General features: G+C 37.3%; 1 protein-coding gene across 4 annotated transcripts in view; it reads right to left on the bottom strand.

Annotated features, from left to right (window-relative positions):
* Positions 1–2312: 2312 nt before the first annotated feature.
* Positions 2313–17861, bottom strand: part of ARHGAP40 (Rho GTPase activating protein 40) — a 72766-nt gene continuing 57217 nt past the window's right edge. For 3 of the 4 annotated variants that reach the window (XM_039323671.1, XM_039323669.1, XM_039323668.1), the window contains 10 exons: positions 15806–15971; positions 14597–14688; positions 14419–14496; positions 12686–12845; positions 11469–11551; positions 10270–10476; positions 9699–9839; positions 8259–8419; positions 5151–5206; positions 2313–4478 (listed from right to left, as the gene is read on the bottom strand). In XM_039323671.1, the coding sequence (XP_039179605.1) occupies positions 4372–4478; positions 5151–5206; positions 8259–8419; positions 9699–9839; positions 10270–10476; positions 11469–11551; positions 12686–12845; positions 14419–14496; positions 14597–14688; positions 15806–15971 (1251 nt within the window). In that variant the 3' untranslated portion in view covers positions 2313–4371. The remainder of the gene's footprint in view (positions 4479–5150; positions 5207–8258; positions 8420–9698; positions 9840–10269; positions 10477–11468; positions 11552–12685; positions 12846–14418; positions 14497–14596; positions 14689–15805; positions 15972–17861) is intronic. The other variant, XM_039323670.1, reaches the window with a different exon arrangement.

The following is a 17861-nucleotide window of genomic DNA, read 5'->3' as shown; positions in this document are numbered from 1 at the left end:
GCCATACAGACATACACATACACACTATAAATACTCCCTTTAAGCATTGCATGCAGTTCCAAAACTATTTTAAATCCACAGGGAAATACTCAGAAACAATAGCAACCAACAGAGGTGATTAAATAATTATAACCTGAAGTTTCAGAATAAAAAAATAGGAGAATTGCTCTCATACTAGATCATAGATGCAATGTTCTGAGTTTCTTAGTGTGCAACAGTTTGAAACAGAACATAAAATAAATAAGCAACTGGATAGTTTTTTCCTGATAATATAAATTCTTCATAAGAATTTAAGATACCATAAATAGTGTAGACAGAAATACAAAATAACGAATAAGAGAATTGGAAGGGACCTTGAAGGTCTTCTACTCCAACCCCGTGCTCAAGCAGGAGATCCCATTCCATTCTGGACAAATGGCTGTCAAATCTCTTCTTAAAAACCTCCATGATGGAGCATCCACATCTTCTGGAGGCAAGCCATTCCACTGATTAATTGTTCTGATAGGAAATTTCTCCTTAATTTTAGGTTGGCTACCTCTTTATTAAGTTTCCATCTGTTACTTCTTGTCTTGCCCTCAGATGTTTTGGAGAATAGTTGTCTAAAATTGAAAGACTGCTATATGTCACAAGTAGTCCTTTTCTTCATTAAACTACACATTCATAGTTCCTGCAACCATTCACTGTATAGTTTAGCCTCTAGTTCCTAATCTTTGTTGCTCTACTCTGTACTCTAGAAATTTCTAGAGTCTCAAAATTTTAATCTCTATATTCTAATTTTACTTATATTCCAGGCCTCATTCCTGCCCTGCTCTGCTTACCACTATTTTCCCCAATATTCTTTTTGAAATAAGGTGTGAACAAAATCACATAATTTTGTAATGTCCCCTTCCTTCAATGGTCACACTAATTAGCAACTACTTTGCTAGTATTGTGAATGTGAAGACATTTCTTAAAGATTTTAATGCTGGATGACTGTGGTTTGGACAATTACTATGAAGAACTCTTGTTTCTGAGTTTTGGAGCTATCTCAGAAAGAAATCACCAGAGTTTTCATTTTTTCTCTGGAAGAAGAAATACTATTTTCAATTTTCCTCTGGAAAAATACAGATAATTTCTGACTTAAATTGAAGGGAGACTTAAAGTATTTGTTCCTTTTCAGACACAGCACGAAAGAAGAAAGAGATATGTATAAATGAATCCGTGCCTATCTCTTCTACGAGGTGTCCTGCAATCAGATGATAAGCCAGTTGGTCAAAAGAAGCAAATTAAACTGACTTTTGTCTACTCCAAGAATTACAAATGAAGTATGGAAGAGTTTCTTAATACAGAGGTATGCTTAGTTCCCATAGGTAAACTTGCTGGATATTAAAGAGAGATAATAAGAAATGTAACGGTGAGGTTAACAATTGTTTAAGTGCTCAAATCATATAGACAGAATAGCATTAAAGCGAAAAGCTGAGTAGAGTCTAGAATCCAGTAGACATTCTGTCTGGTCATGTGCTTAATTTTAATTGCTGTTATGTTCTGTAAGCCACCCAGAGTCACCTATCGAAGAGATGAGTGGCATATAAATTTAACAAATAAAATAAATAAAATAAAATCACTGCTTTCCTCTCATCACTCCACTTCTAAATTATCCCATCCAGTATAAATGAAAGAAGCAGAGATATTATTGGTTGCTGCTACTATATTGCCAAAAGTTTGAAAAAGCACAAGCCCCAAAATAAACCAAGTTATGGCTGAACTACAACATGGGACCCCCACACACACAAAATGAGGCCCTGAGCATAGCTCAATGTTACTTCACATCAAAGCAAAATAACATGTTTTGCTCAAACATTTTGTTTTGAGTTCCAAAGACTCAGTACAACTGTTTTGAAATGTTCTGGATAGCCCTATACATAACTAGACACAGGAAACTACTTCAAAGAGGAAGAGGCTCTGGGAAAATGACTTGTCATCTTGGTTTCAGTATCTGGCAAGGATGAAAAACAGCAATTCCAGAGTTCTTTATATCCAAAAATTCAAACAAGGTTCTGAAAAACTAGTCATGTCAAACTAGCTTTATGCCTAAAAAAAAAACCCTACATCATAATAGACCTGGTTGTAGTCACACATTATGTTAAGGTATAACATGCTTTTTTATTCATGTGTTTCAACTGAACATGCTGCATAGACAAAATCATTGTAAACCACTCAGCCACCTGAACCACGAGATAGGCAGCAAATAAATTTGATCACTAAATAAATTTACAGCTTTTTTTTTTTACGAAGTAGATCCAGAAACAAACAAAATGCAACCTAAAACAGGATTTTTTTTGGAAATATGTTTAGTTATTTATTGTATAACTGTTTTAAACACAGCATTAAAATATTAATAAAAACCATTATTAAAAACATGCAGTTTATGCTTCACTGCTTTAACTACTGTCAACAAGGACACAAAACATATCAAAATGATTTTAAAAAATCAAGTTAAGGACAAAATTAAGGAGGGTGTTTTCCCTTATATATTACAGGTGTCTCCTTTATAACACTCATATCATTATTATCTCAAAAATCTATTTCAACAATATTTGTTTTAAAAAGTCTGGCCTCATTGTTATAGCATTGAGATTTTTATAAATATCAAAGTAAACATTTTTATCCACTACTATTCACTTTCGGTATCTCACACAAAGTTTCTCCTGATGGATCAAAACTTTTTTTCCATTTGACTATCTGCATGCTCTACAAACTGCATCATTTATTGTACTGGTATGAATCTGTTTCATCTGATGTATCAAAATAATTTGTATCAATATTCAAGGGACTTAGTCAACAACTAGTCTGAGTTAGGCTTTGATATACTTAAGCTTACTTGATTAGTCCAATGTATGCTATCAGAATGTTCTTGGGAATTATCACTATCTAGAAGAAGAAAACTACAGTGATAAATGGAAGTAATTATCACAACTTAATTCCTTCCATGTATATTTTGGACTTCAATTCCTAAGTCAGTCTATGGCAGTGTTTCTCAACCTTGACAATTTTAAGGCATGTGGACTTCAACTCCCAGAATTCCACAGTCAGCAATGCTGGCTGTGGAATTCTGGGAGTTGAAGTCCATATGCCTTAAAATTGTCAAGGTTGAGAAACACTGGTCTATGGGAAGCTGAGGTCCAACACATCTAAAAGTACCAGGTTTCAGGATGGTTAAACACTGAGAAGGTGGAGAAATTATATACATAAAATTATCACTTTTAGCAGCATCATTTCCACACACTTCTGCAATTCTATCATCCAACAAAATTCCAAGGCTTGATGAACTACCTAATACAATGTATTAAAAATAAATCTTCAAAATGAATTCTCCGAAAGTTGCAAAATACAAAATATTGTGTTACTAATACATGGGTTTTCTTTGGCATGTGGTTTGAAAAAGTTGGTATCGGATTACATTTATGTCCAAGTGAAGTATCATGGCTTTCTTGAGAATGCAACAGATTTTTCCTAAATATATTCATAAGTGATTTTTTTTTAAAAAAAGTATATCAAAGAAACAAAAAAGCATCAATATTAAATTATTGTATGGCTCAGATACTTATGAATTGTCTTAAAAATATGTAAGAAATTTCTAATTGGGGATCTTTGCAGAAGAAAATATATTACGAAATGAAATCCAATTTGAATATGAGAAAAATGTATATAAACAATAATACTGAGACGGTTTATTGTGACATATTCTTTTTTAAAATGTCATTGTAAAACTGAACTTATACAAACACAACTTCTATGTAAATCTGCAATGCTCAAAGTCATTACAGAAGACTTTCTTTACTTACAGTTATTACTTGTGTATAGCATGATCACCCCATTCATGGACAGAAGCATTCTTAAAGCAGTACTCCCACTATAGTAATCAATTTTCCTCCTATATTCTAGGCAGCTGGTTATCAATTAAGCTCTCCAGAAATAAAGCAATAGGAATATTTTTAAAAAATTATATCGTTGTACCAGAAGCCTTAATTCAAATATTCAGTTTCACATTATAAAAGTCAACACTGATAACCAGCTATTGCATATTGAGATATGCTCTAATGTGAACAAACCTTAAAATCAGATTATCTGCATGAGTTTTTCCAAATGCCTTCCGTCCTTTTTTTTTTTTCCTACCAGCTTTTCTATGATATAAGCCATGTTATCATTCAATACTGTCATCTTCTATTGGCTATGTCTCATTCAAAGGGAACTGCTAATTTTCCAATTTTGGAGCTACTGCTCCATTTAAATTGTTATCTTCATGAACATATGGTGCTTGGTTCCAACATTTCATCTTTGTTTAAACAATTCTTAGTTCCATTGTTGTTGTTGTTTTACAAAGCAGTCTCCCTAAGGTGTTCTTGGAAAAGATGGGGTTTGCCTTATAATCCATTCTGCATGAGGATTCACATGGTACAGGTCTAAAAGATATGTATCTGGATCCAGGCAATGTTCATCTGTTAGAAGGGGAAACAGTTTGTTTAGTTTTAAAAATGAGCTATAAACCTAGCACTAGAATTTATTTTATGCTTAGTCATTAGTTTCAAATGATTTCATAAACATTTTTCATGAAACATTATTCCTGGGCTACAAGTAAAGAATATAAAGAATAGGAAGGTGGAAGATCCTATGAAGAAAATGTTTCTAGTTTTAAAGAGAAAATGCAGAGATGAATTAGGCTCATGACAGAACCAAACAGTCTGCTGAGCATAATGCTAAAAATGGACTTGTAGTAGCTGAAATCCTATTTGCCAAGAATGTCCTTGGGAAGCATTTTCATTCTCACTTGGCAGCTATTCTCTCTTTTAGATATGGAACAACTTTTACTAGACACTATCTTATATGAATCCTTCATATTTCACACGTAATGCTAAACCAAGATTATGCTTTTGTCAGGTTGTAGGAACCAGACTATTGTCTCTTACATTTGATCAAAAGGATTTTCTCTGAATGCCCAACCTGAACAATTCTCAGCAACTTCTATGCTGCTTTGTAACTGGGCTATAGTCAAAGCTGTCAATTCTTAGTTGCCGCCCACTGCCTATTTATTCTTTCAACAGTGGTTATTCTCCATTGCCAAATCTTACCCCTTGAACAAGAATTACTGCAAGAATATAAAATTCACGTACTTATGTTACCGCCAACTTCATAAAGTAGGAAGTTCATTGAATCCACTGAACCATTACTGCAAAACAAAGAAAAACACAACAATATGCTTCAATGTTCAGCAAACAAAATACTGTTCTTATTAATCTACATTTAAGCTTAGAGAAATCTGATTTTCAAAAGGTTAAAAAAAACAAGTTAAAAAACTATTTAAAATATATCTTTTTAATAAATCCTAGTTAAAACTTTATTTTAAAGCAACAATAATTTTATAATAAGTTATAGTTTTTAAACTAGAGAGACTGATAATAAATCTATATACGGTCAGAACTAATCCAAGGTACATGTGAATACAGAAAGAGTCTTGATGCTGAGAATACAATGGAGAATTCCCACCCACCCCCACCCCCACCCCTCCAAAATGAAGAAATGGATCACTGAACAAATCAACTCAGAGTTCTCTCTTGAGGCACAAATGATGAGACTCAAATGATCATACATTGGACACATTAGTCCAAGCTCTCTGGAGAAATCCATAATGCTGAGAAAAGCAGAAGGAAAGAGAGGAGGACAGGTAGCAGCAAGACAGATGAACTTAATTACAGCAGCAACGGATATGCCATTGGAAGGCATGAAGGGCCAAGTTGGGGACAGAACATTGTGGAGGTCACCTACTTGATGGCACATAATCAGCCACATGTGAATAGCATGTAGCTGTCCTTGAAAAAAACCAAACAATTACCTCAGTAACAATGGCAGTAAGAAAGACAAGGGTTATAGATTCTAGAGAGTCTTTATATTTTATCTTTGTATAAGATTCTACATCCTGAGACATATTATCAATTTAATTAATTTCTACACTTTGACCATGGTAGGTGGAAATTATGAAAGTTGTGTACAACACATCTCTAGGGCATATGCCAGAGAAAACTGCTCAAGAGAACAATAGTCTAGTGAAGACATTCCCTTCCTTCCCTTAACAACTAACAAAAGGCAACCTCCTCAAGAAAATAAAAAGGCTAAAAAAATCAATACCTATTGACAACATTTCAACTTAACTCAACAGCCTGTTCAAGAGATACTTGAATGTGTTACAAGCAAACTGCACTGCTCCTGGTGGAAAAGGTTTGCCATTAATAGAGCATTAAGTGCTAATGCCTTAAATCTATTGTGGCACATCCTTCCTTTTTCCACTGAACAGGCATACATTTTATTTACTAAAGAAGACAAGAAAACTACTTCCTATGCATAGGGAACCTCTTACAAACAGAAATATAAATTATATCAGAAGAAGATTTTCTAAGTCAGCCACATATTTGAGTCATAATTGTTAATCTGTGACTAGTAAGTATTATACTTATTGCTATATTTTAGCTGCTTTCAATTATCATAATTTGAAGGGTCAGATCTCTATAATACAGCACCAGAATAGAATTGACAGCATTATCCAGATTGGGATTTGGCCCAAAAGGTTTTGTAAGAATCAAGATTATAACAGAAACTATAAAGCATAAGAACCAGCTAACAAGCAAGGTCTCTAGAGACTGTACATTGATACTCTAAAAGCAACGTTCACATGACAAAATACTTCTTTCTATCTGATGTCTGGTTCCTTGTTTTAAAATTATATTGCATTCAATGGGGGAGAGACAAGAAGGAAATCAGATTTGACAGAAAAATTAAACCTTTCTCATCCTAGCAGAAAATGCCTCTTTAGAAAGTTGGCTTTAGTAGCAGTATTCATCTACTGATAATGTGAAATTTCTTTAAATCTAGGTGGAAGTACCATGCTGACCTGGTCCCCTCGCAAAAAGGGAATGAATACATGAATAAGGGATCAGAGCTGAAGCTTAGACCTGGAAGTCCAACCAGCCCTCCTCTTTCACAACCACAAGATGGTAATAACAAACCACTTTTGTATTACTCCCAAGAAAATTACATGGTTACGAATTTGTAGATAACTACATGGATAAATCCTAAACTTCAGAGTGTTCAACAATAGATCAAATTCTCGCCATCCACCTTGGTCTAACACAGCTTCCCAACTAAAACATACAGCATTTTAATATCGGCACATTAAGCATGCCATATTAAATGCAAAGATATCTTTAGCAAAGATGTGACTTATATTTATTTTGCTCACTTTTAGTTTTGGGGGGAAATGGCTGATGTCAACTACTTAAAGTAGGCCCAAGTCAAGAAACAGACACAGCAGCGATTTCAATCATGCTACTTTAGTGTTGTAGGGTATATAAGAAAATATTTAAAGCCTATCCCAAATTTTCATTATCTCTTTTTAAGGAAAACAGAATAAACTCTCTTTTTCACATTTTCTACTTTCCCAGAACTAAGCAAACATTTCGCCTCTCCTACCTCCTTCTCAAGAGCAGACCCAAATTCCTCCAGACTGACTATATTTGTATGGGACGGCAATTTTAAAAACAGAAAAGTGTTTTTCAAAGAGTGGCAATCTAATGCAGCACATATTTGTTGGAATCTCTTCCTTCAAGGTGGAACCAGTCTGGTTGCCATGGATACTGAATATTAGTATCCTCTTGCATCTCTGCTGGGCCTCATAGTCAAGAGATAGAAAGAGATGGTTTCAATAACCAGATATTAATCTGCAGAACCACACTTGCATTAATTTCAATTCTTTAACTTTAGGATTTTTGTCAATTATAAGGTGAAGGGGAATTTCTTTCAGTTACCAGTCCCTATGCAGGAGTGTTCTAATTTTTTATGGTAGTAAAGTACAGTAGTACATTATACATAAAGATGTTTTTATCTTGGAATTAATTGATTTTAATAATGTAATGTACAGATGCACTTAGTAGCTTAATATACATTCCCCAGAAAACACCTCCAAATTTGAAAAGTCAGAAACCAGTATCCCATTAGTCTTAAGGAGCTACTAAAGTAATGAAAAATCAATCAATCAAGTGCTCACTGAAACTCTTTGTATAGTGTGATTGAGCTGACTTCTCTAGCCACTGAAAACATGGACACAGATATCTTTCCTTTAAATGCTATTTAACTCACAGTGTTCAAATTTCTCCTGTTTAACATGTAGGCAAAACCAAGTCATAACTATAACTTGGCTTAGGGCAAGGGGGGAAATGGGAAACTATTACCATTTGATAATGTTGACTGTGCTGACAATATTCCAGCCATTCTGACCAAGGTTCTTCTGGAACTGTCTCAGAACATCAGCTACTTTTGTTCCATGAGTTAAATGAACTTCCAGCGAGTCTTTTAAGAACAAGGAAGTCTGGATTTTGACAATTTTGCAAGGCTGAAAGAAAGGGACGGTAATAAAAGAGAGATGAAGAAAGAATCAAAAATGAATCCAAATGCCTGTAACAAGTATGGAGGTATATTGAGCTAATCAGGGCTTGGAGTTATTCTTGCCTCCAAATTATCTGCTGCGTGTATACCTCCAGACAGTAAGAGCAAAGGGAAGATTGCCATAAAGCAGGGATGTCAAACTGCCGACATGGCAAAACTTCACCCACCCCATTGCTGGCAATGGAAAAAAAGTCATGATACGTTGTGACATGTCATGTGATGTTGCGAGTTTGACACCCCACCATAAAGAAATAATATTAAAACCACTTTTTTCACATGCAAGAAGAAGCGGTTTGAATGCCTAGATGTGATAAAACAGGACTGCCCCCTTGTGTTTACACGAGGGAAAGACCTTTCTTTTCTTGAAGGAATTTGTCACAAAAAAACACAGCCCAATTTCTTTTTCATCATGCAGGAATCACATGAAAGAAACTGCCTTGCAAGATTTTGACGATCTTTTGCACATCAAAACTGAATGTACAGCCCAAAGCCTTTAAAAAGTCACTTCAGAAGAGAACAAAGTTATGCATGATTGTAGCAGTTAGGAGAAGTAATACTGTGGAGCCATCATTTCATTTGTGTACATGTCTTGAATGTACTGTTAAATCAGCCTCTAGGTACTCCTTGACTTACGACCACAGCTGGGATTAGAATTTTCATTGTCAATCACTGCAGTCATAGGTTGAGTCGTCATGTGATCAGACCTGAGTTTATGACCATTTTACTATGGTTGTAAATCAAGTCACATGATTGTTAAGTGCAAACCCATGTTAACCAATGGCATTTTTTTTTTTTTTTGCCGGAAACCAGCAACAAACATCGCAAATTGTCATCACTTAACTGCAAGGTAGTGCAACTAGTCATAAAGGTGAACCGGTTGCCTAGCATTCAATTTGCAATCGCATGTTGGTTTCAAATTCAGGTCATTACTGACTTTTTCAGAATCCATAATTAATTCCAACTGTTGTTAAGCAAATAGTCATAAGTTGAGGACCATATGCATGGAGTTAGAACAGATGGATTTCATTTCTACCTTTTCCAGCTCCCCTCGGTCCTCCAAATCATCCATGCTTACAATTGGATGCTAAAGCCCTACACATGCCAATATGAACAGATTCTCCCTATCACTTTCATTCACCAAAATTATTAGGGAGGATAGGTAGATTTAGTCCCATTTATGATGTCCTAGTGATACAAAGTGGCTGGACAGAGAAGATCTCACTCACTTCAACATTGTTTTTTTCTGTCTTTTCCTTGTCTGCATGAATCTTTTTTAACAGATTCTTGATCCTCCTGTCATAGAACTGATACTTCCAGCTGCTGTTCTCATTCAGTTTTCTTATTTGAGTTACCAAGAAAGAAGGAACCTAAAGCAAACATGAAAAATGACAAGTGTGCAAACTCTGTGATACAGTTCATTCATATGAGAAATCTCCATGAAATCATTCTGAATTATCTCTTGAGGATGGGAGAAACAACCAATGTGCTTTTTTGATACGTTTAATTACATCTACTATCACCCTTTATAAGTCCAATTTAATTGTATCAGCCATTTGGCACTGGAAATTTCTTGGTTGCTTGAAAATAATAGTTCTTAGATCAGAGTTATTTATACATAAAGAATGATTTTGAATCTAAATAATGGAATATTGTTAGCATGAAATAGAAAGTGAAAAGAGGTTATTTTAAATACTAAAAGTATCCTTTTAATCAACACTTTATGGAAAAATATTACATTAAGTTTTTGCTGATGATAATTTAAGAATGACTTGGTAAATAAAGTTTCCCCTAACTTACAGTCCAGAACAAAGTTTGATAATGGATCATCATTCGAACAATATCTGCTGCTCCTTCTGCCAGCTGCTTCTCTTTTCCTTCTGGGATCTTGCTTGGCAAACTCTTATGCATGAAGAGATTTGGAGCAATCACTGTGGAAACATTCCAAAGGCTCATCTTGTTTTTTCTTTCTTTGGTAACTACCAGCTTAAGGAATTCCAGTAGTGCCTGAGAGAGGAGAGGAGAGAATTATTTGATTCCAAAGAGACTGAATATAAGGACTGCTTACTGATGATATGTATCTGCTGCCCAAATCTGCAAACTGAGCTGAGTGAGTTGTTCAGTGTTATAATCCTTCTAAAAAGTTATGGTAGAAATACTTTGCACATCAAAAATATTTTGATGTCTGGGCATTGAAGTCTTTAACTTGTATGAGTTAGCAGAAATTCGTAACACTTCTGCATTACTAGTACTTTCAGAATTTCAAAGCATATGCTATTTCCTAACAGGCAGACACACTATTAAAGCACTATTTTGAAGCTATCATGAAATTTTATTTCATTAAGTGTGTTAATGAGCCCATTCTTGGAAATAAATGTGCTCTGCAACACTAAAACTTCTGTTTAGTTTTTATTTTTAAATTTTTAAAAAATCTCCTTTTGATGGGGCATGGAGTCAAGCAGATACCAACAAGTCTTCATCATTCTGGCAAAATAATGTCCACTTTCTCATAAAGAATAGAAAGTGACGAAACAATTGAACAAAACAGCAACAAAAACCTGCATGCAAATTTGTGGAATTTTTAAAACAATTATGAACAACAGGCTCCTCCAACTCCTGAACCCTAAGCCCCATCAAGCTGGTCAGTATACAAGGGTGGGGATGATGGGAGTGGCATTCCCACAATATCTGAAGTAGTACTCATTGCCCATCTCTTTTAAAAGCAATCCCATTCAAGCCTATTATAACAATATCAATAAGTGGCTGGCTGGGGAGTTCTGGGAATTGGTCCACACATCTTTAAGCTGCCAAGGTTGAAAAAAACCAGACTGCCTAACATTGCAAACATAAGACTTTAACAGCTGGAGAAAATTGGGAATCTAAGACCTTATTCCAAAAAATAGTGTACTGTACTACCAAGCTACAGCTTTTATTTAGTGATTTATTGCCATTGAAAATTATTCAAGTCATAGCTCCCTGGGCAGCATTTGCCTGATTACCTTCAGGGTGTTTCGGTTAGGTTCTGGTAAAATCAGTATGAGCAGATTGAGAGCCTGCAGCCTCTGTATCAAATCTGTGATATCTGTAGTAGGAGAGAACAATTGCATTCCTTTTGAGAATTAATCCTCAAAGACTCTGATTTTGAACAGCCAGCTGCTCCATTTCACGTATCTCATATGAAAAGCATTCAACTTGAGCCATATAGGAAACCTAAGCCTAAGTGATAGGAAACTGCTACTATCATGGGAACTACTGTAGTTATTCAAAAGTGTTCACAAACAACAGTGTTTTCTATGACTACTTCAATTGCACCATCTGAAAAAAAAAATCATGCCAAGGTTGAGTTGCATCTTCTTCCAGAGAGCTGTAGGAAAGTATAAGTAGAATCATTAAGACTTAGAGGAGGCATGTCAAACTCACGACATCATGTGACATCGCGCGACGTATCGCAACTTTTTCTCCATTGCCAGCAATGGGGTGGGCATGGTTTTGGTATTTTGACATGCCTGAGTTAGAGCAAGTGAAGCAAGAGGGGTGTGTGTGTGTGTGTGTGTGTGTGTGTGTGAGAGAGAGAGAGAGAGAGAGAGAGAGAGAGAGAGAGAGAGAGAAAGAGAGAAAGAATGAATGAATATGAATGGGGGAAGATTTCTATTCCCAAAATGGCTTTACCATGATGGGTGTGGACAGGCACAAAATACCCATTTATATAAGAGTGTAAACTGACAGCTTATGCTCCACCATCTTCTTTAACACTCCTACCAGAATCACCTTTATCATCCCAGCTTTCTTTCTGAAGGTTAGGTGAGCCTCTTCTGAATATAGCACTGGGCTGTAGTTTTTATTTTTTTATTTCATTTTTATTTCCTTCTGCAGTTCAAAAGGAACTCTGAGCTTATGATTCTTGGAAATTATTATGCTCAACACTACTGCTTTGTTTTGAGGCATATCATCACCCTTTTCCATTTTTATTTTTTAAAAAATCTAAGTGTACAATAAAATCAAGTAGAGCAAGGAATCTAGGAGGTAGCAGATGATGCACTTACTGCTAGCTTATATAAATGTTCTCCTTATGACTGAGCAAGAAAATAGACACAGACAGCTACAGAACGTGTCCAGCAACACATCCATTACAGCCTAATGCCTTCTCCAACAAGGGAGGAGAGAAAGAATGAGTGCTGAAGGCTAGGAAATCTTCTCTGCTTGGCCTAACACTTACTCTGCACAGCTGCAAAGGCAGGCAAGTATTCTGCTGTTAGAAGAGGTGTGGGTAACTCTCGAATAAATCTCTTCAGCAGACCAGAGACGTCATTTTGATGCACCTCATCCCACCGGAAGAAGCCAGTGTAGAACTCATTTTCCAGTTTTTGTTCCAAACACTAATGCAAGGGGAAGAAAATGAGGAAAGGGGAAGAGAAAAGAGATGCCTTGATGTTAAAAAGGTTTTAGAGCAGGGGTCTCCAACCTTGGCAACTTTTAAGACTTGTAGACTTCAACTCCCAGAATTCCTCAGCCAGCAAAGCAAAGCTGGCTGAGGAATTCTGGGAGTTGAGGTCCACAAGTCTTAAAGTTACCAAGGTTGGAGACCCCTGCTTTAGAGTATTTGGTTAAAACAAACCCATGGATGAAGGAGAGAGAAATGTGGTCTGCATTAACAGCATGTCTGCCTTAAAATGCAACTACAGAAACAAATAATGGATGGATGGATCAACATTTAGAAGTGAAGAAAAACAGTAACTTAGCATTTTCCTAGTGACAAAATACAGTACCACCGCTTACAAACTGAATAGCTGCTGCTAAGAGATGGAAAGCTGATTAGAATTCCAGTCCAGATTGAATACATCACAATGATTTATTGCAGCAATTTCGAAAAGATTGTTTTTAAAATGTCTCTGAATATAGCAAAAATGGCATTCTTTCTACTTGCTGCTGCCATCTTCTGGTCAGGTGAGGAATACAAATTCTCAGAGCAAGGAACTCCTTTTTGTTTTTAATCCAAGATGAAATAACAAATGTAAGCATATTCTCTGATTGTATTAAGTTGTGATTTCTTTTACCTATTATTTGAAGTGGCTTTGCTTATATGTGACACCTAACCATGGCTTATAAGTCAGATGACCTGCTTTGATAAGCTAATATCAAGCCAAATACAGTTAGGCTAATTAGTGAATGAGTTACTGTGAAGTTCAGACTTCACTTTGTTGTGAACAGATAATAACCTTTAATGATATTTTTTTACTTTTTAAGCCAATATAACCCCGGAGAAACAAACATCTTTCTGACATCTTTGCATCTTACAGAAGATTCCAGGGCACTGCAGATTGCAACTGTAATGGGAAGCAGACGTGATTATATTCTTCTAAAATTCTGTATGATGTGCCAGACTTCTAAGACTATACCTAAAGAATCACACAGAGTTTGATAAGTGATCAACGTGTACACTTTCTTCATGAACATAAGAACCAACGTGCTGTTTACTATACTGGATTCAAATGAGACAAAGAAAAAATATTTTCTTTTTCTCATTGAGATTTTTATTCTGGGGGACTATCACTTGCATCTTTGGATAGAATTCCTTACTCAGTTGAACAGCTGAAAACATGAGCAAATATCCCAAGAATCTTGTGCATTATATTTTTCCCCATCTTCCACAGGCCTTAAAAATAAGGATACTAATGCTACTGATTCATCATTTTTATAAAATGGCTTCCTAAACACTTAGCAGAGGTATTCCAAAGAACAATCTAGCAAACAGGAATTGCCTGATAGTCTATCAAAAACTGTCCAGTAACCCACGGATGGACCGTGGTCTGCATTCTATTTACTTTTATTTAGATTTAACCTATGATATTCTTCTATATATACTGCAGGTCAAATGTTCTATATGAAGATTGCCCAATAAATTTCAAAAGAATTCCAGAGGAAACAGAATTAAAAGCCATAGCAATGTACCTTAATGCGAGACTGGGATCCTGAAACTCTCAGGATTCCTTCTGTATCCAGCCCTTTCTTTTCCAAGCATGAAAGCAACTGTGAAGCAAAAGAGCAAGTCATCATGAAAAAGCAACAATACTGCAGCTAAATTCAAAACATAGAACTGATAACAACAGAAGATATAAAATAAATTTACCGCTTGCAGAATCAGTGGAACCCTGGTGTTTGGAAGGAGCTTTTGATCATTTTCCAGCAAAGTGCCAAGTGCAACTCCAAAAAGTTTGCGCTCTGCAATGAAGGCAACTATATTTAAAACTATTTCATCCTCAAACAAAACAAAAATTTGAACAAATAAAGACAGCTTAGTAGACCATAGGGAAAAGCAACTGTACTTAAAACAGTAAGACCATAACGTGATTATGATGTCCACCAATTCAGCTTTCTCTTCTGGTTCTGTAGCTCTGCCTGCCATTTGCAGATTGCCTGTTTCCTTGATGGACTTTACCCTGGACTTGCCTTGAACCACCATGAAACAGGAGAGAAAATAACCTTGAAATTAACATCAGCTGTGAAGGCTGGGAATATATCAAAAAACAGCCATCACCCATGGACTATACTTCTGACTCAAGATAGAAGCTTTATATGGGCAAGCAATATTATGAAAATATTGTGAATTTTTCACAATGACATATTCAAGAAGGAGAAAGAGAAAAGATTTAAGATCTAATCATGAGCTGCAATACCTATGAAGGCTGATAGAGACTAGAGTCCAATTGAGCTGGCTCCTTGATGTGGTGGCAATAATGGTGAAGGTATGCCAGCAGTACCACAGCAATGGTACAAGCAGAAGAATTATGGCTGCAGTTATTACTGAACTGGCTAGTGAATACTGAAGCATGCGGAAGATGCAGCGTGGAGACTTGTTGAAGGCTCATTTCCTAGACAAGAAACCCTACTCAGGTGCCAGGAATCTGAGATTGAGGAGTTAGGACAGAGAAGCTGGATAGATATTCTGAACGTACTGAGGAACAGACAGACTGCATTTGGGCAGATTACCTTTTCTCTCCTCATCTATGTATCCTAACCCCAATCACTCTCATAGAGCAATTCATCCTACAAAAACATGTTCTTGTTTTTTGAATAGGATTCTGTCCCCCCAAAAAAAATCAACTATTATGTGATTTAGTCTCCAAAGATATCATAGTGACATTCAAACAGCAGCAGAAATTACATGTACCAAATTTGCAGATGTATTGTATCTTTCAAACCACAGTGGCAAGCAGCTTTCAAATAAGTTTCCCCTTTGTCATCTAGCAATTGTACCCTGCCTTCCTTCCCAGCAATTTCAGGAAACACACATTATAGCTACCATAGAAAAAAAGAAGGGGAGTGAAGAACAGTTTACCTGATGACTTTCGTTTAACTGCCTTGTTCCTCTTCAGCTCTAAACCAACAATATCACAGAGTGCGGTTAGTTCAATGAGTGCTAGGGTAGGAATTTTCTTCATGTCCTGCAGAGACAGATCTTCTGTCCTGGTTATTCCCAGCCTCCCCTTGGGAATCTTAAACTTCTAAACCAAGGAATCAAAAGAGGGGAAATTAGTGTGACATCTCAGGGTCCATTTTGTAACTCTGAGAAAACTTTTTTTTTCAAAGTAATGAATAGATAAAAACATAGAAAAAGGATGTGCAAAACTTGATTGCAACTCAGCTTCTTCTAGAAGGGGCGTTGTCTTACCTGAACGCCTTTTCTCAGCATGAAGATGCAGCATCTACCGATTGGGTAATCAAAGCCCTCCTGCTCAGATTTAGACTAAGACCAAACTTTAGCCACGCCTCCCTTGGGCGCTCCTTTCCCAGTTTTGTTGAGGCGAAGCGTTCATTAGGTCCGACACAGTAGCTCCTCCTGAAAAAAATCTGCCTAGACTAAGTGTTAAGGGTGGGTGTGGATGCTACATCTTCATGCTGAGAAAAGGCGTTCAGGTAAGACAACGCCCCTTCTCCAGCATGATAGATGTAGCATCCACCGATTGGGACATACCAAAGCCACCCGTGTCCCTGTCGGGAGGGAAGTCTAGGCTTGTGGCTCATGCGTAGAGACTACCTGCTGCAGAACCCTTCTGCCGAAGGATGCGTCTGAGGCAGCGAATTTATCAAGCTTGTAATGCCTTATAAATGAAGAGGGGGAAGCCCAGGTGGCTGCCCTGCAAATTTCCTCAATCGAGGCCTGAGTGGACCAGGCCGCAGATGTAGCAGCGCTACGTGTAGAATGAGCAGTGATGCGAGGAGGAACAGGAAGAGACTGAGTCCTGTAAGCGTGAGAGATGCAGGCCCTAATCCATCTACCAATGGTCGAGGATGATACTTTCAGACCCATGGAAGAAGGTTGGAAAGACACAAACAAGGCCTCCGATCTACGAAATGCAGCAGTTCACTTCACATAGTGATGCAAAGCCCTGCGTACGTCTAATGTATGCCACAATCTTTCAAGACGGTGAGAAGGTCGCGGACAAAAGTCTGGAAGAATCAGATCTTGATACCTGTGGAAGCTAGTATTGACTTTCGGAATGAAAGAAGGGTCCAATTTTAGGATCACTCTGTCATCCAGAAAAACACAAAGATCCTCCCTGATCGAGAGTGCAGCAAGTTCCGAGATGCGTCTTGCCGAGGTGATGGCTATCAAAAAGGCTACTTCCAATGAAAGGAAGTGTAGTGAACAAGATCTGATGGGTTCAAATGGTGAACTGGTAAGAACCTGCAGAAACCTTGGCAGGTCCCATGTGGGATATCTGTGTACTACAGGGGGACCTGTATTAACCGCTCCCTTAAGGAAGGCCGTAACAGCTGGATGATGAGATAGCTGTACCTGATCCTTGCAAATGAGGACCGTGGATAATGCTGCGATCTGCCTACGGATGGTATTGTGAGACAGTCCCCTGTTTAGTCCGTCTAAAAGGTAGTCCAATAATATCGGAATGGTGCTAGCCAGTGGGTTGACCCTCCTGGTGTTACACCATGCACAGAAACTTTTCCACGTGGCATCGTAGATCCTGTTAGTGGAGGGACGTCTGGAGGCTTGAATTATAGCAATCACTCCAGTCGAATAGGACTGTCTAGTTAAGCTCTCCCTTTCAAGTGCCAAGCGGCTAGTTGAAGCCACTGCGGGTCCGGATGTTGGAGCTGACCCTGACTGAGGGAGATGCGATCTGCTGGAATCTTCCAAGGTGGGGAGATTGATAGGTCCACGAGATCTGCAAACCAAGGACGCCTTGGCCAATGTGGGACCAGCAAGATTAATTCTGCCCCCTCTAATAGGAGTTTCCTGATGACAGCTGGAATCAGGGGAAGTGGAGGGAAGGCATACAGAAGTCCCTTGGGCCATCTGCTGCGTAGCACGTCCGTTCCCTCCGCCCCCCGTGACGGAAACCGCGTGAAATACCTGGGAAGCTGAGCATTTGCTG

The sequence above is a fragment of the Crotalus tigris genome, unplaced genomic scaffold, assembly GCF_016545835.1.
Source record: "Crotalus tigris isolate CLP2741 ecotype Arizona unplaced genomic scaffold, ASM1654583v1 scf7180000024281.4978605, whole genome shotgun sequence".
Classification (NCBI taxonomy): domain Eukaryota; kingdom Metazoa; phylum Chordata; class Lepidosauria; order Squamata; family Viperidae; genus Crotalus; species Crotalus tigris.
The sequence above is the reverse complement of the archived record's forward strand: the minus strand, read 5'-3'. Positions and strand labels throughout refer to the sequence as shown.